This window comes from Neofelis nebulosa, chromosome 3 (assembly GCF_028018385.1).
Source record: "Neofelis nebulosa isolate mNeoNeb1 chromosome 3, mNeoNeb1.pri, whole genome shotgun sequence".
Lineage (NCBI taxonomy): Eukaryota > Metazoa > Chordata > Mammalia > Carnivora > Felidae > Neofelis > Neofelis nebulosa.
The window spans coordinates 39,751,205-39,778,297 of NC_080784.1; the positions used below are offsets into that span (position 1 = coordinate 39,751,205).

A 27,093-nucleotide genomic window follows, 5' to 3' on the forward strand; every position below is an offset into this window, starting at 1 on the left:
TATCTTACTAAGTTTGTTTTGTGTCCTGAAGAACTTGGCTTGATAACTATCAGGCTGGGGTGTTCAAAATAAGGATGGCCAGAAATGTGAGTTGCACTCCATTTGCAACTAGATCTTACTGAACTGGGAGCCGTAAGGGGAATAACAATCTAGAATTACAATTGCCATTATGAGGAGCATTCTAATGAGATAAGGTCTTTTAAGAAGTGAACTTAAGAAGCAAAATCTTCAGAATTCCTAAAATAACTTCACTGAAAGTTTCACTGTAAAAACCTGATAACAGAGGATTTTGCAGAAGATGGCAGTGAAGGAGGATGCTGGGCTCACCACGTGATCGCTGATCGCTCAGATTCCACCCACATCTGCCTAATTTACCCTGACAACCACCAGAAGACTAGCAGAACGGATTCTCCAGAGCCAAGCGTAGACGAGAGGCCCATGGAAGAGGGTAGGAAGGGTGGAGAGGCAGTGGGTGCTACACGGACTGGCAGGAGGGAGCCAGGGCGGTGGAGGGGCAGCCAGCTCACCTGGCAAGGCAGAGCCCCCAAGTCTGGCTTGCAAAAGCTGAAGGGCTGGAGGGGCTGGACGGACTGTGTTCTGACAGCCAGTGGGACTTAACACCTGGAATGTTATAAGTCAACAGTTCTGCTCGGAGAGTGGGAGGGAGAGTTGTTGAGCCCCAGAGGACAGAGCTCAGCTTGGAGGGGAACAAAGGCGCTGGGAAGCGCCATCTCCCTCGCCCATCCGCCAGCCAAAATCCCAAAGGGAGCCAGTTCCCATCAGGGAACTTGCTTGCACAGCGCAAACACCCAACTCTGTGCTTCTGTGGATCCATCCCTCCAATGGGTCTGCCTCCCTCCCAGTGCTGCAGGGCCCCTTCCGAACTGGACCACCAAAGACAAAGTGAGCTGAGCCTGCCACTCCAGCCCCTGTGCACCTTGAGGATCCACCCTGGCTAATACGCCAGATCCCATCGAAGAGGCACCAAAAGCCTGGCGGTGTGCAAGTAGCCCAGACAGAGGCCACACCACTCCACAGTGAGTCTTGCCCCTGGGAGAGGGGAAGATAAGGTACACACCTATCTGACTGTGGCCCAGCGGGGGGCTGGGGGCAAACATCAGGTCGGACTGCGGCCCCGCCACCAACGCAAGTTACTCCAGACAGCACAGAGGAAGAGCCCTGCTGTTCTGCGCCACTCCAGGGACTATCCAAAATGATGAAATGGAGGAATTCTCAAAAGAAACTCCAGGAAGTAGCGACAGCTAACGAACTGATCAAAAACGATTTAAGCAATATAGCAGAAAATGAATTTAAAATAATAGTCATAAAACTAATTGCTGGGCTTGAAAAAAGTACAGAGGACAGCAGAGAATCTATTACTACAGAGATCAAGGGACTAAGAAAGAGTCAGGAGGAGCTAAAAAATGCTATAAATGAGCTGCAAAATAAAATGGAGGTGATCACAGCTTGGATTGAAGAGGCAGAATAGGTGAATTAGAAGATAAAATTATGGAAAAAGAAGAAGCTGAGAAAAAGAGAGATAAAAAAATCCAGGAGTATGAGGGAAGACTTAGAGAACTAAGTGACATAATTAAGTGGAATAATGTACACATAATTGGGATTCCAGAGGAGGAAGAGAGAGGTAAAGGTGCTGAAGGTGTACTTGGAATCATAGTTGAGAACTTCCATGAAATGGGGAAGGAAAAAGGCATTGAAATCCAAGAGGCACAGAGAACTCCCTTCAGACGTAACTTGAATCGATCTTCTTCATGACATATCATAGTGAAACTCGCAAAATACAAGTATAAAGAGAGAATTCTGAAAGCAGCTAGGGATAAACATGCTCTAACATATAAAGGGAGACTGATAAGACTTGTGACGGATCTGTCTACTGAAACTTGGCAGGCCAGAAAGGAATGGCAGGAAATCTTCAATGTGATGAACAGAAAAAAATATGCAGCCGAGAATCCTTTATCCAGCAAGTCTGTCATTTAGAATAGAAGGAGAGATAAAGGTCTTCCCAAACAAACAAAAACTGAAGGAATTTGTCACCACTAAACCAGCCCTATGAGAGATCCTAAGGGGGATCCTGTGAGACAAAGTACCAGAGACATCACTGCAAGTATGAAACCTACAGACATCACAATGACTCTAAACCCATATCTTTCAATAATAACACTGAATATAAATGGACTAAATGCTCCAACCAAAACACATAGGGTATCAGAATGGATAAAAAAAACAAGACCCATCTATTTTCTGTCTACAAGAGACTCATTTTAGACCTGAGGATACCTTCAGATTGAAAGTGAGGGGCTGGAGAACTAGCTATCATGCTACTGGAAGTCAAAAGAAAGCTGGAGTAGCCATACTTATATGAGACAAACTAGACTTCAAATTAAAGGCTGTAACAAGAGATGAAGAAGGGCATTATATAATCATTACAGGGTCTATCCATAAGGAAGAGCTAACAATTATAAATGTCTATGTGCCGAATACCGGAGCCGCCAAATATATAAAACAATCACTCACAAACATAAGCAACCTTATTGATAAGAATGTGGTAATTGCAGGGGACTTTAATACCCCACTTACAACATTGGATAGATCATCTAGACACAGGATCAACAAAGAAACAAGGGCCCTGAATGATACACTGGATCCGATGGACTTGATAGATATATTTAGAACTCTGCATCCCAAAGCAACAGAATATACTTTCCTCTCGAGTGGACATGGAACCTTCTCCAGGATAGATCACATACTGGGTCACAAAACAGCCCTCAATAAGTATACAAGAATTGAGATCATACCATGCATACTTTCAGACCACAACGCGATGAAGCTTGAAATCAACCACAGGAATAAGTCTGGAAAACCTCCAACAGCATGGAGGTTAAAGAACACCCTACTAAAGAATGAATGGGTCAACCAGGCAATTAGAGAAGAAATTAAAAAATATATGGAAACAAACTAAAATGAAAATACAACAATCCAAATGCTTTGGGATGCAGCGAAGGCAGTCCTGAGAGGAAAATACATTGTAATCCACGTTAAAAAAATTAAAAAAAAAAGGGGGGGGGCGCCTGGGTGGCTCAGTCAGTTGAGCGGCCGACTTCGGCTCAGGTCATGATCTCACGGTCCGTGAGTTCAAGCCCCGCGTCGGGCTCTGTGCTGACAGCTTGGAGCCTGAAGCCTGTTTCGTATTCTGTGTCTCCCTCTCTCTGACCCTCCCCCGTTCATGCTCTGTCTCTCTCTGTCTCAAAAATAAATAAACGTTAAAAAATTAAAAAAAAATACATTGTAATCCAGGCCTATCTCAAGAAACAAGAAAAATCCAATACAAAATCTAACAGCACACCTAAAGGAAATAGAAGCAGAACAGCAAAGACACCCAAAATCCAGCAGAAGAAGAGAAATAATAAAGATCAGAGCAGAAATAAACAATATAGAATCTAAAAAAACTGTAGAGCAGATCAATGAAACCAAGAGTTGGTTTTTTGAAAAAACAAACAAAATTGATAAACCTCTAGCCAGGCTTCTCAAAAAGAAAAGGGAGATGACCCAAATAGATAAGGTCATGAATGAAAATGGAATTATTACAACCAATCCCTCAGAGATACAAACAATTATCAGGGAATACTATGAAAAATTATATGCAAACAAACTGGACAACCTGGAAGAAATGGACAAATTCCTAAACACCCACACACTTCCAAAACTCAAACAGGAAGAAATAGAAAGCTTGAACAGACCTGTAACCAGTGAAATTGAATCAGTTATCAAAAATCTCCCAACAAATAAGAGTCCAGGACCAGATGGCTTCCCAGGGGAATTCTACCAGACATTTAAAGCAGAGATAATACCTATCCTTCTCAAGCTATTCCAAAAAATAGAAAGGGAAGGAAAACTTCCAGACTCATTCTATGAAGCCAGCATTACTTTTATTCCTAAACCAGACAGAGACCCAGTAAAAAAAGAGAACTACAGCCCAGTATCTCTGATGAATATGGATGTAAAAATTCTCAACAAGGTACTAGCAAATCGAATTCAAAAGCATATAAAAAGAATTATTCCCCATGCTCAAGTGGGATTCATTCCTGGGCTGCAGGGCTGGTTCAACATTCGCAAATCAATGTGATACATCACATTAATAAAAGACAAGATAAGAACCATATCATCCTGTCAATTGATGCAGAAAAAGCATTTGACAAAATTCAGCATCGTTTAATAAAAACCCTCGAGAAAGTCGGTAGAGAAGGAACATACTTAAACATCATAAAAGCCATTTATGAAAAGCCCACAGCTAACATCATCCTCAATGGGGAAAAACTGAGAGCTTTCTCCCTGAGATCAGGAACAAGACAGGGATGTCCACTGTCACTGCTGTTGTTTAACATAGTGTTGGAGGTTCTAGCATCATCAATCAGACAACAAAAGGAAATGAAAGGCATCAAAATAACTTCAAAGACGAAGTTATGCTTTCACTGTTTGCAGATGACATGATATTATACATGGAAAACCCGACAGACTCCACCAAAAGTCTGCTAGAACTGATACATGAATTCAGCAAAGTCGCAGGATACAAAATCAATGTACAGAAATCAGTTGCATTCTTATACACTAACAATGAAGCAACAGAAAGACAAATAAAGAAACTGATCCCATTCACAATTGCACCAAGAAGCATAAAATACCTAGGAATAAACCTGACCAAAGATGCAAAAGATCTGTATGCTGAAAACTATAGAAAGCTTATGAAGGAAATTGAAGAAGATATAAAGAAATGGAAAAACATTCCGTGCTCATGGATTGGAAGAATAAATATTGTTAAAATGTCAATACTACCCAAAGCTATCTACACATTCAATGCAATCCCAATCAAAATTGTACCAGCATTCTTCTTGAAGCTAGAACAAGCAATCCTAAAATTTGTATGGAACCACAAAAGGCCCCGAAGAGCCAAAGTAATTTTGAAGAAGAAGACCAAAGCAGGAGGCATCACAATCCCAGACTTTAGCCTCTACTACAAAGCTGTAATCATCAAGACAGCATGGTATTGGCACAAAAACGGACACATAGACCAATGGAATAGAATAGAAACCCCAGAACTAGACCCACAAAAGTATGGCCAACTAATCTTTGACAAGGCAGGAAAGAGTATCCAGTGGAAAAAAGAGAGTCTCTTTAACAAATGGTGCTGGGAAAACTGGACAGCAACATGCAGAAGGATGAAACTAGACCACTTTCTTATACCATTCACAAAAACAAACTCAAAATGGATAAAGGACCTGAATGTGAGACAGGAAACCATCAAAACCCTAGAGGAGAAAGCAGGAAAAGACCTCTCTGACCTCAGCCGTAGCAATTTCTTATTTGACACATCCCCAAAGGCAAGGGAATTAAAAGCAAAAATAAACTATTCAGACCTCATGAAGATAAAAAGCTTCTGCACAGCAAAGGTAACAATCAACAAAACTAAAAGGCAACCAATGGAATGGGAAAAGATATTTGCAAATGACGTATCAGACAAAGGGCTAGTATCCAAAATGTATAAAGAGCTCACCAAACTCCACACCCGAAAAGCAAATAATCCAGTGAAGAAATGGGCAGAAAACATGAATAGACACTTCTCTAAAGAAGACATCCGGATGGCCATCAGACACATGAAAAGATGCTCAACATCACTCCTCATCAGGGAAATACAAATCAAAACCACACTCAGATATCACCTCATGCCAGTCAGAGTGGCTAAAAGGAACAAAACGGGAGACTACAGATGCTGGAGAGGATGTGGAGAAATGGGAACCCTCTTGCATTGTTGGTGGGAATGCAAACTGGTGCAGCTGCTCTGGGAAACAGTGTGGAGGTTCCTCAAAAAATTAAAAATAGACCTACTCTATGACCCAGCAGTAGCACTGCTAGGAATTTATCCAAGGGATACAGGAGTACTGATACATAGGGGCACTTGTACCCCAATGTTTATAGCAGCACTCTCAACAATAGCTAAATTATGGAAAGAGCCTAAATGTGCATCAACTGATGAATGGATAAAGAAATTGTGGTTTATGGGGCGCCTGGGTGGCTCAGTCGGTTAAGCGGCCGACTTCGGCCCAGGTCATGATCTCGCGGTCTGTGAGTTCGAGCCCCGCGTCGGGCTCTGTGCTGACAGCTCAGAGCCTGGAGCCTGTTTCAGATTCTGTGTCTCCCTCTCTCTGACCCTCCCCCGTTCATACTTTGTCTCTCTCTGTCTCAAAAATAAATAAACGCTAAAAAAAAATTAAAAAAAAAGAAATTGTGGTTTATATACACAATGGAATACTACATGGCAATGAGAAAGAATGAAATATGGCCTTTTGTAGCAACGTGGATGGAAGTGGAGAGTGTTATGCTAAGTGAAATAAATCATACCTCTGTATGTACAGATTCCATATGTTTTCACTCATGTGGATCCTGAGAAACTTAACAGAAGACCATGGGGGAGGGGAAGAAAAAAATGGTTAGAGAGGGAGGGAGCCAAAACATAAGAGACTTAAAAACTGAGAACAAACTGAGGGTTTATGGGGGGAGGGAGGGAGGGGTAGGTGGGTGAGGGGTATTGAGGGCACCTGTTGGGATGAGCACTGGGTGTTGTATGGAAACCAATTTGAGAATAAATTTCATAATTAAAAAAAAAAAAGAAACCTGATAACAAATTAAAGACAAGGGGTACCTGATATGAAAGACTACAAAGACTGTAAGATTGATATAACCCCCCTGAGTACTCATTCTAGTGACCCTCTGAATAGATTTCCTGGTCTGAAAAGACTACAATACTTTAAACAGAAGCCCACCACGTTAATGGCCTTATAGATATCCCCATATCTACCTTCATAGGAAGGCCCCCATATGTGCCTCTCCCAGAGTCAACTCTGAGGGCTTTCCTGGTAAATTGCTACATATTTCCCTTAAGCAGCCAGGGGAAAACTAAAATGAAAAGAAACTCCTTAGCTTGTAAGTCTTCAAAACCAGACATGCAGCTCTAGAGGCAATTCAAAATTCACCTATCCCTTCCACAGATCTCCAAAATTCCCCAGTTTATCTGAAAGACTTTTAAATTATTAGTCTTAGGAAAACAAAGTTCTTCTTGGAGGAACTTACATTCTTTCCTTGTACCTTTGAGATGAAAATATTAAAAGTACAAACCTCAGGGAGGTAATTCTTATTAGAAGTAGAATGAAAAAAGGAAAGGTCATTTTAAATTCAGACAAATGAAAAACCATGTGTCTTTTCCACAAATAGTAGCAGAAAAAACAAGCCATCTAAGCAGGTAACCTTAACTTATTCCATCTGCTCGGAAAACAGTTGGGATCCAACTGTTCTTTTATAGACTAGTGAATGTTGCATTACCATAATACCAGTACCATGGCTAAAAAATTAAAAAAAAATAAGATCTCTGTTTACATGTTTATGTGTGTCTAGTGTAGATGTGTGGCATTTTCTACCTTCTGATGTTATTGTTGATATTTGTAAAGAGCTCTATTTAATTGACTTAAAAATAAGCACCTATAATTTTAAATCTCAGAAATATAACAGAAATGAACACAAATGCTTTTTAGGTTCATGTGATCTAGTAAGATATGTGGTAATAAAGCTAGTTTAATTTTGCTAGTTTGTTAGAGTTACAAACATTGAATATAATGCACACATAACTTTTTACTCTTCCTGGGTTTTTTAGTCAAATAATTAATGTTATCTCTGTTGCAAAATTTGTCAGCAAAAGATAACAGAATAATGGCTGACTTTGTCTAATGCCTCTTGAAGGCTTCACGGGTAATTTCCAAATAATTATTGAGAATAAGAAAATTAAATAGAAATATGTATGATAAAAAGTTTTGAAGTGAACTTTTATGCCAGAATTATGTTTTATAGAATACATAATTAAAAACAGTTTCCCAAATCTTTGTTAACTTGACATTTAAAAATTTTTCTAGGTGAAATTAAATAATGGAGATTTATTAAATATCTACATCATTTCCAGGTAAGATAAAGTAATGACACTTAATCACTAAACATAGGCATATGCACTTTTTGTTCTCTTTTATGTAGGAATTATAAAGATATTTGCGTCTGTTAGTAAATATGTTTTATGTCATGCTAAGAAATTTCCTAAGGAAAAAAACATGTTTCTAGAAATCCTAAAAAGTATTTTTAAATCTGCCAAATTCACAGAATGCTAATGTAAAAGTTCACAATTGTTTACTCCTTAGTTAAGGTTCCTAAGGGTTAAGAATTCAAATTAATGTATGTGATTAATGCTTGTAGAACATTTCTGTATGGAAAAAAAAAAGTAGGATAGATGCTTTTCTTCTGATTTGTTATCATTAAGAACAAAGACTGCCTTTAAATCTCCCTGGTAGAGACTATACCAGGTCCTTCTCACTACACTACCCAGAAGAGAGCCACATTTCAGGGATTTAAAGCTTGGATATGCATCTCACAACTATAGAAGGCTTCATCTGACATTTTGTCCTATGCAGATGCTGGGAACCTCCAAATCAAATTGATGAGGAAGTGAAGTGGCTGACACTGAGGTAGATTGCTTCCTCTGAAGATGCTGGATTGACACTTCATACTTTAACTCAACATGTAACCCCTTCTTCTTTCCTTTCTGTCCTTTACTCTGGCACTGGCCTGGAAAGATAATGCCACCATCTTGTGTCTCCCAGGCCATTGTTAATGGGAAAAAGTGCCTTTCAGATTGTTGGATCTGCCATCAAAAACTCCTACCTGTCTGTTAACAGAGCCAGCTTAGTGGAAATGGTTTATACCTTGACAGAGTTTATCTTGGCCTGTGAATGCCTAGATAGCTGGTGCATAACCAAGCAATTCCTCTTAGGTTTTTAACTGTGCCCTTATAACTGTTACATCTCCTTGTTTGACTCCTCTGGATTTACATCATCAAGTTGGAACTACAGGAAGTATTCATGACTCAGGATTTGCTTCCTTTGGTAGGGCCACACTACTTTGGTTAGGAGTAAATACAAATAAGAATATGATCAGAAGTCTCTCCTTAACTCTTAAAGGTTTAACAGAATCTGTTGCTAAGACAACAGCTGCCCAACAAAGATCCTTAGACTCTGTTCAAAGTGGCTCTTGATAATAGGATAGTCCCTAATTATCTTTTAACTGAGCAAGATGTCTGTGTTGTTACCAACATCTGTCTGCTACATCTGAATTAACACTTAGGGGGAAGCTGAAACTTTCAAGTATGTAAGATCACTGGGCAAGCCATTTGGCTTAAAGGGTGACTCCTTCAGCAGGGTCTTTCTTTGACTTATTTGATTTTGATTAGTTTGGGTCTTGGGAACAGGGCTCTGAAATGTGCTACAAACACTGGGAATTATTCTGCTTATAGTCATCATAGTAATCTTGGTGGGTTGTATTCTCTCAAAAATTTAAATGCATGTTTTCAGCCACTAACCACCAAGGAAATTATTTAAGACTCGAATGTCAAAAAAAGACATGGAGAAAATGAGCAACTTAAAGAATGTGAACTTCAAGTTGTAACCTGTATATCATAGGGACTAAGCAAAAACATCACAACCTGTGACCACCACACAAAGGATCAACAAAAGCTGTGAGATCTAGAGTGGTAGCTGATAGTAGCACTAATGCCTTAAATTTTGATCACATCTCTCAGTTAAGCTGAGGATCTGATCAAAAGAAAACCAGAGGCCTACAATGTTATCACTTATGTTAAGGCCCTGAGTCATAATATCAAGACTCAATGCCTGACCAAATTGCAATTTCAACTCCTCCCTCACTTCTGCCAGGAATGTAACTTTTAACCAGTCACGGAATTTCTTGATCAGCACTAGAAAATTCACTGATATGCCCCTTCAGTTCTCCTCAGAAGGGTGACCAGGACTAAAGCAATATATTCTTTGTTAATAATTTCCTTTTCTCTGCTCTGCTTTTAAAAACATTTCATCTTCTATAGCTCAATGAAGTTTCTTTTTCTTTGTTGTATGGGATACTGCCCAATTGTTTACAAAGCCAATTAGATCTTCAATTTATTCAGTTTAAGTTTTGTTGTTTAACAACTCTCTCCTCGCTCTGACTTTAGTTTTCTCTAGATCACTTAACACCGGTCCGAAATATGGTATATTTATTACTGAGCTCCTTCTACACTATAATGGAACCTTTGGGTATGTACTTTGTTTGATTTGTTGCTGTGTCCAGAGAGCAGATTAATACTTGGAAGAAAAATTGAAAAAAAATCATGTCCTGAACAGACATGCAAATGACATGACTGAATAAATATTAGAGGGAATTTTTTAAAAATTTATTTTCTCTATCATTTAGATGAAACCACCTTACAAAACTCAGGTTGCTTAAAGAGAAAAGAGAGGACAGGGTAAAATTTAGATTCTGATTATGTCAGCAAGATGATGTTAAGTATGAAAATAAGAATTAGCAAAGACCCAGGCTCCTAAGGAACAAATATAGCTTGACAAAGTACTATGAGTTTACAGAATGAATATCTGTGGTAAAGGACTTCAAAATTCTAGAAAAGAAATACCATCTCAGAATTCTTTTTATAAGAGGCACCTGAGTGGCTCAGTCAGTTATGCATCTGACTCTTGATTTCTGCTCAGGTCATGCTCAGTTTGTGAATTTGAGCTTGCATCAGGCTTTGTGCTGACAGCGTGGGGCCTGTTTGGGACTCTCTCTTCCTCTCTCTCAGCTTCTCTCTCTCAAAATAAATAAATACTTAAAAAAATTTTTTTTAAGGGCACCTGGTGGCTTAGTCGGTTAAGCATCTGACTTCACTCAGGTCATGACCTCATAGTTTGTGTGCCTGAGTGCCACATTAGGCTCGCTGTTGTCAGAGTGGAGCCCACTTTGGATCCTCTGTCCCCCTCTGCCTGCCCCTTCCCCACTCACTCACACTCTCTCAAAAATAAATACACATTAAGAAAAATTCTTTTTTAAAATTGAGGTATAATTGACATATGACATTATGTTAATTTCAGTTATAGAAAATAATTATTTGGTATTTATATATACAGTGAAGTGATCACCACAATAAGTCTAGGTAATATCTGTCAAAATACATGGTGGCAATTTTTTTTCCTCTTTTTTTTAATGTTATTTTTGAGAGAAGGAAAGATTGAGGTCATGTACACACAACGGGGAGGGGGGTAGGGGGGAGGAGGAGGAGGGGGGAGAGAGAGGGAGAGAGAGAGAGAGAGAGAGAGAGACGGAGAAAGCATCCCAAGCAGATGGTGCAGAGCCTGACTATGGGCCCAAACTCATGAACCAGGATGTCATGACTAGAGTCAGATGCTCAACTGACTGAGCCACCCTGGCACCCCAGCAATTTTTTTTCTTATGATGGCATATGTTTAAAGGCAACATGCAAATATGATATATAGTATTATTAGCTACAACCAACAGAATCCTAATTCTTTTTTTTTTTTTTAAGTTTATGTATTTATTTTGAAAGAGAGTGTGAGCGGAAAAGGGGCGCAGAGAGAGGGAGCAAGAATCCCAAGCAGGCTCCTTGCTGTCAGTGCTGACACTGGGCTCGATCCCAGGAACCGTGAGATCATGACCTGCACCAAAATCAAGAATAAGACACTTAACCCACTGAGTCACCCAGGCACCCCCACATGATTCTAATTCTTATAAACCGAGGATTCAGGAGAACTTGGTGTTTTAATAACAATCTTAAAAAGTTGGACATAGCAAAATGCTACTGAAGTTCAAGAACTTCATTATATGTGAAACATATGAACACTGAACTACAAGAAAATCAAGCATAGTAATGTTTTTCATAATTTGTTTAGCAGTTTAGAGCTCATTATAAAACTTATAGCAAGTTAAGTGCTAAAATAAAATGTAAGGTTAAATCATTAGTGTGAGTAGTGCAGGTAACTGCTGAATCAGGCAAGTAGGCTTATCAAGTGACACCAAATCAGGTTTCTTCAACTTTGTAAGAACCTTATGACTGAGAAAGGTCAGACTCAAAGACCCTGCTGAACATGTATTTCTACAAATAGCAATTCAAATAAGCTATTGTAATTGTAAAACAGCCTAAGGCTCCTGGCATCTTTAGAATGCCCCTGGGCAAAAACTACTGCAGGTCAATAAAAATAATGGCAAGGATGAGCAGCCTCCAGATAGAAATCTGTGGTCCAGGGAATGTAATAAAGTCTGTCTACTTTTCCCTAAACTTAGAAGCTTGAGGAGAGACTTTCAGCTCCTTCTGAAACAGGACTCTTGATCCTCACATTACAAGGCCACTCACAGAGAGGTATCATGGAATGCATCTGAATTGATGCCACCGTGTGCTTAACTCTTGGCTTTTCCAATTCAGGTCAAACTTCTTCCATTTATTTAGACTTCTGGTGTTCTAAAGTGCTTCCCACTTTGTAAAAAGGCAAACAGAAATGCATTCCCAAGAGCATGGCAACAAGCAGCCTTTATATGAATTACTTAGTGCTGCTAAAACAACACAGAACCACCTTTTGTCATCCCCTAGCCTCAATTTATTTACAGTAAGAACAGTACCACAAAAAACATTAAGTGAATTTTTAAAAGAGAGGGACAATACAGATCCATCTTACCATAACTAATTATTATTTTTTTTGTTAATCATACTATGGAAAACTTTATGCCTTTTCACTTTTGCCATTATTTTGCAAATGTTTTTCTCTGTTTTTAGTTATAATTAATTATACTTCATTAGAACTTTAAAACATACCATTGTATTAATGTCACATTTTAAATAACAAGTGCTGTAACATAAAATATTGATTTTCCCTGTACATGTAAGTCATGCTTGTCCAATGTCAATAGCTTGTCCAATGTCAATAAAAAGTAAGGAAAAAATTGGGGCGCCTGGGTGGCGCAGTCGGTTAAGCGTCCGACTTCAGCCAGGTCACGATCTCGCGGTCCGTGAGTTCGAGCCCCGCGTCAGGCTCTGGGCTGATGGCTCGGAGCCTGGAGCCTGTTTCCGATTCTGTCTCCCTCTCTCTCTGCCCCTCCCCCGTTCATGCTCTGTCTCTCTCTGTCCCAAAAATAAATAAAAAACGTTGAAAAAAAAATTAAAAAAAAAAAAAAGTAAGGAAAAAATAACGGAAAAAAAGCACATAAAAAAAGCTACAAAATCACCAATCTAACTAGGGACTACCATTATTGACATTTTGGTATATTATCTTCTAATAATTTTACTATGCACACATATGTCACACAACAAGGATATTACACTTGTTTCTTTTAAACACTTCTACTAAGAATATATCATATTAAAATGACATTAAAGAAAGACATTTTACTATTCTATTTTACTCTTTCATATAAATCTAACAATAAAGTTTTCATTGGCCATGGAGTTTCCAAGATGATGATGATGATGATGATATTCTGTAGCAAAAACAAAAACTAGGTTCTTTCTATGTGCTAAGCACCTTAAAAGGCATTAGCTTCATTGGATCCTTGTCACCTTAAGGCTTTGCATTACCTATTTCCTTGCCAGAATACTTGTATCTATGATCTTTGTGTGCAGAGATTTGATGGATTTCCTTATATAATTCAGCTCTCAGCTGAATGACACCTATTTAGGTATATCCACTCCTCCTTATTCCCATCAATAGTGAATGTTCTGGCACACAGCTAATGCTCAAAAGCATTTTTTAAAATGAATCAATGAGGGAGAAGAAATAAAAATGGCAGAGTAGGAAGATTCTGAGCTCAGCTCCTCACACGGACACACTAAAACTATAAATATATAAGAATAACTTTCTCTGAGAACGACCAAACAAGAGGAGAACTGCTCTTTCACAACTAAAGATATAAAGAAAAAGCCATACTAAGACAAGTCAAAGGGGCAGGCAGAGATGTAGTCTCGTAAGGACCAACATCTCCAGTGTGGTGACCCACAAGCAGGAAACTATCAAAAATGAGAAGATCCTTCCTGAGGAGTGAGGAGTTCAGGCATCACCCTAGCCCTGGGAAACTGTACCAGAAAGACAAGGCATAATATCTGGATTTGAAAATCCGAGGGTCTTAACTGGGGGAGAACTGGAGGGATACAGAAAACTGAGACTCCATTCTTAAAGGGCTTGTACACAAGCTCACTTTCTCTGAGACCCAGAACAGAGGCAGCAGATTGAAAAGCATATAGGCCATATATGAAGGAGACTTAACTAATTTTAGGGTTCGTGCAGAAATGAAGGGATCTGTAGGAACTTTCTCTGGAAATGGAAGTGATAGTGGGTTCCATCTTTTGTTACTCTCCTTCTACCTCACTGACCTGGCAAAGGTGAGCACCGTTTCCATCTTCCTTGCTGCCACAGCTTGCCCTGCCTGGACATTCCTATGCAGACCTGCCCCACCCAACCTGCTCACCCAATACTGCCCAACCAATAGGCATCCTTGGCTGGAGAGCAACTCCCACAAACACAAGGGGCTCTGTCCCACAACACCTAGCAAACGGCCTTAGTCAGGACTTGTGTCCCTCATTCAAAGTGGCTCCCACCCTACAATATCTGAAAGGTGGTCTTGGGACCAGTGTGGACAGCTGCTGGGCCTGGTAGCCAGAAAAACCAGGGGCTACCCTGCTTAGAGTTGTTACCAAGACAGTCACTGTCCAAACACAACAGAAGGGCACATATGCAACAATATAGGAAACAGCCCTGTAATACCTAGTTCTGGTGACCAGAAGGGATAGTGCCAAAGGTCACCACAGGACCCCTACTACATAGTACAATACCTTCCAGACCAGAAGACATATCTCACCTATCTAATACATAAAAACAAAATGAGGAGGCAGAGAAATATGTTCCAAACAACAGGAAAAGGAAAAACCCTAAAAAAAGAACTAAACAAACTGGAGATAAGCAATCTATCTGACAAAGAGTTCAGGGCAATGGCTATAAAAATGCTAACTGAATTTGGGAAAAGAATGGATGAACAATGAGAAATTTTAAAAAGTGATAAAAATATAAACAGAATGATTCAGAACTAAAGAATATAGCTTAAGTAAAAAACACACTACAGGGAATCAGTTTAAGGTACTACAGGGACAACATCTAGCATACTAATATTCACATTATACAGGTCCCAGAAGGGAGGAAAGAGGAAAAAAAGGAACAGAAAACTTATTTCAGGAAATAATAGCTGAAAACTTCCCCAACCAGGGTAAGGACAGATAATAGATCCAGGAAGAATAGAGAGCCCAACCAAAAAGAACCCAAAGAGCTTCACATCAAGATAGATTATAATTCAAATGTCACAAATTAAAGAGAATTTTTAAAGTGGCAAGATAAAATGAGCTAGTTATATACAAGGGAACACTGATAAAACTATCATCTTTGAATGATAGAAACTCTGCAGGCCAAAAGGGAGTGGCACCATATATTCAAAGTAATAATCTAATCTTACACCTAAAGGAACTTAGAAAAAGAAGACTAACCAAAGCTCAAAGTAGTAGAAGGAAGGAAATAATAAAAGATCAATAAAACTAAGAACTGTTTCTTTGAAAATATAAAAAATATTGACATTCAGCCAACTCATCAAGTACAAAAAAGAGATGACTCAAGTAAATAAAATCAGAAATATAAGAGAACACCATACCATTATAACGTACATCACACAAATACAAAGGATTGTCAAGAGACCACTACAAAACTTATACACAAATAAATTGGAAAACCTAGAAGAGATTGATAAATTTCCAATTTACATACAATTTTCCAAGACTGAATCAGGAAGAAATAGAAAATCTGAATAAGACTGATTACTAGTAGTGAAATTGAATCAGTCATCAACAAACTCCCAACAAACAAAAATTCCAGAACTAGATGGCTTCTCAAGTGAATGGTACCAAATATTTTAAAAAAGAGTTAATACCTGTTCTCAAACTATTCCAAGATACTGAAGAGAAAGAAATGCTTCCAAATTCATTCCATGAGGCCAGCACTACCCAGATATCAAAACTAATGACACTACAAAAAAAGAAACTTACAAAAAAAGAAACTTCATCTTTGATGAACAACTATGTAAAAATCTTTATTAGCAAACCAAATTCATCAATATTATGAAAGGATCATACACAATATTTACATGGAATTTATTCCTGGGATGCAAGGATGGATGGTTCAATACCCACAAATGAGTCAACACAATTCATCACATTAACATCCTAAATGATAAAACCCATGTGATCATTTCAAAAGATGTAGAAAAGGCTTTGATAAAATTCAAGCATCCATTTATGGAAAAAAGTCTCAATAAATTGGGTAACCTGAGGGAACATGAGAAAACAACAACTGAAAGCTTTTCCTATAATATCAGGAACAAAACAAGGATGCCCACTCCTGCCACATTATTCAACACAGTGTTAGAAATCCCAGCCACACAATGAGAAAGAATGAAATCATGCCATTTGCAGTAACGTGGATGGAAGTGGAAGGTATTGTGCTGAGTGAAACAAGTCAGTCAGAGAAGGACAGATATCCTATGTTTTCACTCATATGTAGATCTTGAGAAAATGAACAGAAGAGCATAGGGGAAGGGAAGGGGGAAAAAGTTACAGAGAGGGAGGGAGGCAAACCATAAGAGACTCTTAAATACAGAGAACAAACTATGGGTGAATAGGGGAGTGGGGGAGAGGGAAAATGGGTGATGGGCACTGAGGTGGGCACTTGTTGGGATGAGCACTGGGTGTTGGATGTAAGCCAATGTTACAAATTATATTCATAAAAAAATTTAAAAAAGTATATAAAGAAAAAGATAATAAAAAATAAATAAAATAAAAGAAGAAGGAAAAAAAAATCCCAGGCACAACAAGCAGATAAGGAAAAGAAATAAAAGCATCCAAACAGGTAAGAAGGAAATAAAACTATCACTATTTGTAGATGACATGTTACTATATATAGAAAACCCTAGATACTACATAAAAAAAAGCTATCAGAATTAATTCAATAAAATTTTAGGATAAAAAATTTAAAGTACACAGAAACCAGCTGTGTTTCTACATACTAAGAACAACTAGTAAAAACGTAAAATTAAAAAAAAAAAAAAAACAATCCCATTTACAATTGCATCAAAAAGAATAAAATACCTAGGAATAAATTTAACCAAGAAGGGGAAAGACTTGTACTCTGAAAACTATAAGACACTGGTGAAAGAAAATGAAGATGACATATATAAATGGAAAGATACATTGTGCTCATTAATTGGAAGAATATTGTTAAAATGTCCAAAGCACCCAAAGAATTCTATATATTTAATGCAATACCCATCAAAATACCAATGGCATATTTCACAGGACTAGACATGTATAGAAACACAAAAGACCCTAAATAGCCACCGTAATCTTGAGAAAAGGGAACAATTCTGTAGGTATCACTGTCCTTGGTTCAAACTACACTACGAAGTTATAGTAATCAAAACAGTATAGTACTGGCACATAACCACATAGGTCAATGGAACAAAATAGAGATTCCAGAATTAACTCATGCTTATATGGTCAATTAATATATGACAAGGGAGACAAGAATATACAATGGAAAAAAGGCAGCCTTTTCAATAATTGGTGCTGGGAAACTAGACAACTACACACAAAAGAATAAAACTGGACCACTTTCTTAAACTACACAGAAAATGTGGGACCCAAGGAATTTAACAAAAATCCCCTACCCCTGGACAAGCAGAGCAAGACTAACTCCATCTTGTGCTACACCTACCATCTCATGTATAACCCCCACATGACCTACTTATTGCTTAAGACACTCCCCCACCCTAGTCAAGCCACTGAGCACACCCTTACTGGAAACCGGTTCATATAGGAATGCGGAACCCCTAACCGCCAAAGAATGTAAACCCTGCCTTTTGCCCACCAAACTTGCATGCCAATTCTTAAACCCCGCCTTTTGCCCGCCAAACTTGCGTGCCAATTCTGACCAGAGTGATAGGCTAGTTCAAACAGTTACTATAGGGTAAATTGTAATTCAATTGGCCACCTGCGTGTGGACTGACATGACTATGCAACTTTCTGTGTGTGTTACAATCTCATTGGCCACTGGCCCCTATAAAACTGCTATGCCTCTTAACCTAGGAGTCCAAGTCCCTGCTCCGCTGTGTCGGTATACTTGGGCCCAAGCTCGAGCTTGCAAATAAACCCTCGTGCGTTTGCATCGGTATCAGCTCCTTGGTGGTCTCTCAGATTCGAAATCGGGGATTACAAAAAAAAATAAACTCAAAAAGGATTAAAGACCTAAATGCAAGACCTGGAACCTTAAAACCGCTGAAGGAAAATAAAAGCAATAAACTCTTGGACATTCATCTTACTGGTATTTTTTTGGAGTTGTCTCCTCAGGCAAGGGCAACAAGAGCAAAAATAAACAATATGACTACATGAAACTAAAAAGATTTTTAACAGTGAAGGAAATCATCAACAAAATAATAAGGCAGCCTACTGAATAGGAGAGGATATTTGCAAATGGTATATGTGATAAGGTTATCCAAAATATATAAAGAACTCATACAACACAATAGCAAAAAAACAATGTGATTTAAACACTGGCAGAGGATCTGGATAGATATTTTTCTAAAGAAGACACACAGATGGCTAACAAATACATGAAAAGATACTCAACATCATTACTCATCAGGAAAACACAAATAAAAACCATAATGTAATAATGCCTAACACTTGTCAGAATAGCTATTATTAAAAAGACAAGAAATAACAAATGTTGGTGAGAATGTAGGGAAAGGAAACCCTCATGAACTATTGGTGGAAATTTAATTTATTGTAGCCACTAGAGAATACAGTATGGGAGGTTCCTCAAAAAAAATAAAAATAGAACTATCATACAATCCAGCAATGCCAACTCTGGTTATTTACCCAAAGAAAATAAAAATAATAATTTGAAAAGATACATGTGCCACTATGTTCACTGTAGCATAATTTACAATGAATAAGATATAGAAGGAACTTAAATGTCCATCAATAGATGAATGGATAAAGAAGATGTGTTGTGTGTGTGTGTGTGTGTGTGTGTTTATGTGTGTGCAAAGGAATATTATTCAGCCATAAAAAAGAATGGAATCTTGGCATTTTTTGACAACATGGTAAACCTAAGGGTAAATGCTAAGTGAAATAAGACAAAGACAAAATCTGCATGATTTCACCTATATGTAGAATCTAAAAAACAGATGAACAATCAAAACAAAATAGAAACAGAATAAATTGGTAATGCTGGGATGGGGGGGATGGGCAAAATAGGGGAAGGGGATTAAGAGGTACAAACTTCCAGTTTTAAAGTAAGTCATAGGGATGTAAAGTATAGCATAGGGAATGCATAGTTAAGAATGTTGTAATCACTTTGTGTGGTGAGAGATGGTAGGTAGACTTATGATGATTATTTCATAATGCATATAAATGATGAATCACTAGGTTGTACACCTATAAGTAATACAGTATGTCAACTGCACTTCAATAAAACAAAATAAATGAATAAATGGCCTATCTACTTTCAAAGCTCAAATTAAGTCTGTAGTATCTAGTGATAACATCTTTGCACACATATTTCTGCCACTGTAATTATTTCCTTTAAAAAAACAGCAGTGTATTTTTCATTTCAAGTTTTTATCAAATTACTGAAGAATTTCATATACTGCATTAAATAACCATAACAGAGATATCAACGTTATTCTCTTTTCACAAATGTTAACTATATAAAAAATCTTTAGAGTCAATAATTCCAATAGAATAATTTCTAAAAATCAGATGCAATGAAAACAGTACATTCCTCTTTCAGAAAGTAATATGTCAGAAATTATGAACACAGATTTTTTTTTTTGGTGCTAAAAGACTGCAGTTTCTATTCTATGTGCCCTTGTCAAGGGTTTCTGAGAATGGTGGGTAGCTTCTTTCAACCAACTTTAGTCCACTTCAGGAAAAGGTGGATTTTAAATTAAAGGCTTTAGTCATCAAAATGGAACTTAAAAACTTAAAATGTATTCTTTTAGTCTAAATGTAGAGTTATGAAGAAGCATTCCCCATCAAAAACAGATTAAATGTCACCAACACTAGAATGTCATATGGGGAACTAATACTGAGAACTCAGAGGGCTGCCCTCCAGGCACTGCTCCTTGTTTGACCTGTATCAACAGCCCAAAGGCTTCATTATGCACCCAGCTCCCACAGTGCAGCAAAATGGAAAAGGGGAGGAGACCTTAGCATATTTTTAAAATAATTGCTTTGCTTTGCCTCCACTTAAAGAGTCTTTATGTAACAGGAGGAAACAACTGTCTTCTGGAAATAAGAAAACCATTTCAATTTTATTATCTTTTAATTATAGTGTCACTGTTCCAATGTTACACAATAGGAAAGAATTCTGCCTGTACTGCCATTATAAATTCTATTTTCAGAATGTGTGACTCAGAATAACATCTACTCTCTCAAATTGGATATGTGGGACTAAATTTCCAAAACTTTTACCGACAGGGTTTACTGTGTAAACCCTTGTAAAGTGAGTAAACTTCCCTAACCTTCTCAAGATACTACCAAACACTCCTTAAACAAAAAGTAGTTAAATGAGATTAAAAATATGAACTGAATGTGGTTCTCACTTTCTTACAAAGTAATCCACATTTCAATATTTCAAATTAGAAACAAATCTCATGTGGGTAAAGTCATTGAATAATCTATGCTGGAAATGCAATGTGATTAAAGTATTTCAAAATTATTAAAGTGATATGGCCACAAAATTATTAGCTACCTTGGTTCACTTCTTCTGAAGTCCTCCCATTCCATGTCCAAAAGAAAGCACCTTTTAGCATTTGAGCTATTACTTTGGGTAAATTTCCATTGCATCCCTAAACAATGTGCTGTCATCATAAACTGTAAGAGACAGAGAGGGGGACACAGAATCCAAAGCAGGCTCCAGGCTCTGAGATGTCAGCACAGAGCCCAATGTGGGGCTTGAACCCACAAACTGTGAGATAGTGACCCGAGCTGAAGTCAGACGCCTAACCGACTGAGCCACCCAGGTGCCCCATCTCCTCTCCACTTTTACCTCTCACCTTTTTTCAATCCATCCTCTTACAGAGTCAAGGTGGACAATATTTATATTCTAGGTGTAGCCATAATTAAATCTTTCACATTTCTAACTGTAAAAAGCAATCAAAATTCTACTATTGTGGTGAAGTTTTAAAATGTTATATTGTAGTGATGGTACTTACAAAATTTGGTTTTTGGGTTTTCTAACTGTTCTTTTTCTCACACAGATTTCAAGCAAAATACCAACTATTTCTAAATTTCCCATGCAATCAAGTGTTCCATCAAGTTTTTAAAAATTATTTTTTAAGCTTATTTATTTTGACGGGGTGGAGGGGAGAGGAGAGAGAATCCCAAGCAGGCTCTGTGCTGTCAGCAAGTTCACGACCTGAGCTCAAACCAAGAGTTGGATGGTTAACCGATGGAGTCACCTAGGTGCCCCAAGTTTTTAAAAATTATAAAACATTAATGCATCTAAAGTTTATCAACAGCAATAAAGCAAAAAAAATGCCACTATCACCTAATTAAAAAAATAAATCAATATAGTTGAATTGCTGGGTACTCATCATTGATTCCATGTGTTCTCTCTGCCAGAGGTAACCACTATTCCATATTTAATTATTTCTTATGTGAATGTATTCCTACTAAAAATAGTACTGTTCTGAATGCTGTAGAATCTTTTTATAAGTGTGTATTCTTCTGCACATTGTTTTTCATTCAACATAATATTTGTGAGTTATCCATGTGGATACACAGAACTCTAGTTCCTTGCATTTCACTGTTACATAGTTTTCTATTATGTGATATATGTAACCCATCCAATCCCTTGTAAAAGGCCATTTAGGCTGTTTTATTTTCAGCTATTATAATGCTGCTATGAAATTCCTCATTATAAAACTGCAAGTTTCTGTTGATATGTACCTATGCAGGATTGGATAAACTGAGACATAGGTTGAAGTATTTTCAACTCTATTGATGATCGCTAACTATCTTCCAAAGTGGGGATACCACTGATACACTAACAGAGTAGGAGAGTGTTCGTTGCTCTAAATGCTTGCCAATGTCTGGTATCATTCTTTCAAATTCTTGTCAATGTGACATATGTGAAATATTATCTCATCATGTGTTTAATTTGAATATGCTTGATTATTGCTGAGGTTGGGTATCTCTTCATATATTTATTAATCATCTCAACGTCTTTTTCTGTGGTGGTTTGTTCAAATTGTTGCTCATTGTTCTACTGGGTTGTCTTTTCTAATTAATTTAACATTTCTTTATATGTATACTATGGATACTAGTCCCTGTAATGTGCTGTGAGTATCTTCTCCCAATATGTGGATTGTCTTTTAACTTTCAAAAGAGTATTTTAATATAAAGAAGACTTTACTTTTGGGGGAGCTTGGGTGGCTCAGTCAGTTAAATGTCTCACTTAGGCTCAGGTCATGATATCATGGTTCGTGAGTTTGAGCCCAGTGTCAGGCTCTGTGCTAACAGTTTGGAGCCTGGAGCCTGCTTCAGATTCTGTGTCTCCCTCTCCCTCTTCCCCTCCCCAGCTCATATTCTGTCTCTCTCTCTCTCTCAAAAATAAGTAAACATTAAAAATTTTTTAAGTCTTTACTTTTAACACAATCATACCTATCAACATATTCTTTCACGGTTTTTGTTTTCCTAAATCTTAAGAAATCTTTCCCTACCTAAAGATTACAAAGATACTGTTCCACAGCTTCTTCTAAAAGTTTTACATTTTGTCTCTCAAACTTTTACTTTTAATTTACCTGAAACTGATTTTTCTGGTTGGACTGATGTGGAAACACACATACAAACAGCCCATCACACCCCACATGCACACTATCACATACTGCCCGACACACCATACCCTCCTATACATTGCATCCACATATCCCCCCACTCAGTACCATTTACTGAAACATTTCTGATGTTGCTAAATTACTGAAATACTTCTTATGACATCTATCAAGTTATTATAAACAATGGCCACTGCTGCTTCTAGGCTCTCTTCTATTCCACTGTCCTATCAATGTCTTGTTATCTGAGAAAATATGTAAGCATGGTCTGAACAGCACTTTTTCCATTCAATTTTGAACATTATGTGTGTAGTACCTTAGCTAACAATGTATGTATTTAAAAATTTATACTGTGGGTGCTAGACTGTAATTATTCTCCACATATTACACCTAACTGTAAGCTCCTTAGAGGAGAGAGGCTATGTTTAATATAAATCTACTGTGTTAGGTACTCGAGGAGTGCTTAATTCACATAGAGAAAAAAAAATCATTACTTGCACCTCAGCTTATATAGGCTGTGGTAATAAAAACTAGACAACAACTTCAGTTTTTGCAACACTGATACTACTAAAATACAAAGACAGCACTATGTATGATTTTATTCACCTGCTTGTTCCCATCTCTTGTGTGCTACATCAGTCTAAATGGGGGACAAGTATGGGGGGTCACAATCTCAAAGACTCTAGGGCCAGAAAAGTAGCAATTATTGTCAGAGAAGGCCTGGTACAGGGAATTGTAGAAACTATGGTCAACAAGAAAATGCCTAACTAAATCATGCAATTCAGTTTATATAAAAGGGCTGTGTTGGCCAAGGAACAAAATTCTCAGCCCCTGCTGGCTCTAGTTTGAGGCCTCTAGTCATCTAAATACATGTGACATAGTGACAGACTGTCCCTGACTACACAAAAAAATGCACAAATTAAATATTTCATAAGCATATTTTCTCTTAGGCACTACTTTAAACAATATGCTGTAATTAGTTTGCTATAATCAGATTTTACTCCTATCAGGTGCTCTGCTATTCTCTACTACAGGCTTAGTTAAGATGTTTAATATCCATTTCCTCCTTAACAAAATGTAGATACTAATAATATCTACTTCCTAGAGTGAAGATTAAATGAATTAATGCACAAATTGCTTAGGATAAAGCTTTAATAGTGATTATCACTTTTACCACTTTATCACTTGATTATCACTGTTATCATCCTCATTTTTTGAACATTTAAAATTTTGAATATCTTGTCTACCTTTCTTGATTTACCTTTAATACCTTTCTTGATTTCCACAAATTTCCCACATCAGACTAATAAAACTAAGAGGTTATACTGAATTTTGTATTTTATTTTGTCTGACAAATTCAGAAGATAGTTTGCTTTCCAAATTTGACCTGTCAATACTTTAACTTATTGTCAGATTTCATGAGTCTGATAAACACATATACTTCTATGAAATATACAACATTTGCTTTCAATCATGATTTGTCTCCTCCAGTTAAAATTTCTGAGTTGAGCTTATTTTTAAAAAGCTAAATAAATTAATTAAGTGAAGCAAAGGAAACTTCTAAGGTTTTTAAAATGCTTATGAGCAATTACAGATACATCTGACAAACTGAGTCCTTAGAGTTAACTAAACAGTGAAAGATACCAAATATTGAGTCAGACAAGAGGTCCTTTAGAGACAAGTTAATCAGGGTTTTAATCTCTCCATAGTTTTAACCAAAATCTTCACTTATTAAAAATTTTTAGTAATATCTGTATCAGAGTAATAGCTATAATATCAGAGCACCTGGATATGTTTACACACACACACACACACAAACATATATATGTATATATACACACACAGACACAAATATATACAAATGCATGTATACATATATATGTGTATATATACACACACACACATATATATACATATATACATATAAACACACACACACACATATATATATACACACATATATATATATATATATATATGTGTGTATATAAATACGATATAGTTCTAGGTACACTGAACATGATAACCCAAATAAAGTGTTTACAGACTTCGGATAAATATGTCAAAAAGGTGTCATTACACAGATACCTCAAAAATTATTTGAAGCACTTATTCCAAGAAAGCTCCACTGTTGTTACTTTTTTAATGTACTGGAAGTTAAAAATGATCTATTTCAAAACACACCAGACATTAGTAACATAAAGTATATTCTGAATTTACTTATAGTGATCACCTCTTAAAAGAAAAAGGCAAATGGTCCAGAAGCAGTTCAGCCATTCCAGTACATTTCCAAGAAGCAGCAGCAGTCTATCACTGAGAAAAACCAGTTCAAACGGATATGATTTAAAGTCCAACAAGTAGGAGGTAGGGAGAGCATGGAGATTAGCTGGGAAGCAAACAACTCCTTTCTGAATCTCCAAATACATATCTAACGAGTTCAATTGTACTCAAAGGCTTAGAATTCCTTATCACTTTCATAGCTCAGTAAATATTAAGTCTTGAGATCTGAGACAACTAGAAAGAAATTTCTTAACAAAAGGGATCAGTCATCAATTTAGTTCTCCTTATGCCTATGAAAAATTAACTGTTACAAAAACTGCTCCCCTGTCATAAGAACTAGAAAACAGAACAATACATATAAAACAAAAGTTTTTAGATGTTGTATAATAGGCAGCTTTGAATAGATTCCAAAGAGAAAGGAACAAATGAGGTTGGTAATCCCAGATTACTGCTTGGAAGAAATAGCTAAGATCCAGTAGTGAAAGAGGGTACCAAAACAGAACATGGAAGTCATGCTAAGTTTGGTATGGCTGAGGTGGCTAGAACTGTCCAGCAGAGGGAAAGCTACACAAGAGGATAGCTCTGGAGATTTACAGAGTTAATTCCCAGGTCTTGGCTAGAGCACTAACCTGAGTACATGTGAAAGTAAATTATCCAAGGTGTTGGAAAGAACTACCAAAAAGTAGTGGAATAAACAATTTCAAAAACTCACATAGGGCTGGGAACAGTCTGTGCTCTCATCAGACAGAGTACAGAAAGACTTTGCAAAACTAGGGCAATGGAGTCTAAATAATGCTTTAGTATGAAGCTAAATAAATCCCAGAATAAAGGCTGCTTTGGATCCATCATAACTAAGGGTAACAGCAAGCCTCTAAAGGATTCAGTTATTTTACAAGTTACTTATCCATACAATAGAATCCAGTATTCTTTAAAGTAATAAAACTAAATCTAGTCTTCCAAAATGTCACATGTCTGGTATTCAAATAAAAATTACTAGGAATGCAAAGATAAAAGTATAACCCAGAGGCAGCAGAACAATTAAAGTAACAGTCTGGAAATGAAAGAGAAAGGAAATCAAAGAGAAGAACCTTAAGAACCATATTGTAAATATGACAAATATGCTCAAGGATATTAAGAAAAACACAATCTTGATAATGAGAGAAATGGAGGATAGAAAAGATTCATGATGCAGTTTCAAAAGTAAGAATACTATATACACAACGATAAATACTGTTGTAAACTTGAAGACACAGCAGTAAAATGTTACTAAAATAAGGTCCTGAAACTACATAAAAGATTTGGAAAAAACTGAATAAAGCCTCAAAGAACCTTTCGTGTAATACCAAGTAGTCAAATATACAGGAAACTAGAGTCCCAGAAAGAGGGGTGGGTGCCATAGAAATAAAGGCTAAAAGATATCCAAAATTGGTGAAAAATATAAACTGATGAATCCAAGAACGTCAACCACCAGACAAGGAAAAAGAAAACCACATTAAGACAGCTCATAATAAAACTGCTGAAAATCAAAGAGAAAAAGAAAAGTCACCAAAGCAGTCAGAAGGAGGAAAAAAAAACATGCTAAGTACAGAGGAACAAATAATGTCAGCAGGCATTTTGCCTGAAATCACACAGGGCATTGAACAATGGAATGTTTTTAAATTACTGAAGGAAAAGGAAAACACTGCCAAATAATTCTACAACCAATAATCATAAATTCCTAAAATTAAGATGCAGTGTACATTAAAAATTTTTTAAATTAATTTATTTTAAGAGAGACAGAGCACAAGCAGGGAAGGAACAGAGAGAAAGGAAAAGAGGGAGAATCCCAAGCAGATTCCATACTACCAGCACAGAGCTCTATCTCACCAACTGTGAGATCATGACCTGAGCTGAAATCAAGAGCCAGACGCTCAACCAACTGAACCACCCAGGCACCCTTGCATTGCACAT

At 37.2% G+C, this 27,093-nt stretch overlaps 1 protein-coding gene across 23 annotated transcripts in view; it reads right to left on the reverse strand.

Moving 5' to 3' along the window:
* Positions 1–27,093, reverse strand: part of PSD3 (pleckstrin and Sec7 domain containing 3) — a 747,126-nt gene that overhangs the window by 138,747 nt on the left and 581,286 nt on the right. The window contains exon 15 of one of the 23 annotated variants that reach the window (XM_058720436.1): positions 11,232–11,600. The exons of the other annotated variants lie outside the window; for them this stretch is intronic. Coding sequence (XP_058576419.1) covers positions 11,284–11,600 — 317 coding nt within the window. The 3' untranslated portion in view covers positions 11,232–11,283. Of the gene's footprint in view, positions 1–11,231; positions 11,601–27,093 lie in introns of those variants that run through there. 23 annotated transcript variants of the gene reach the window in all.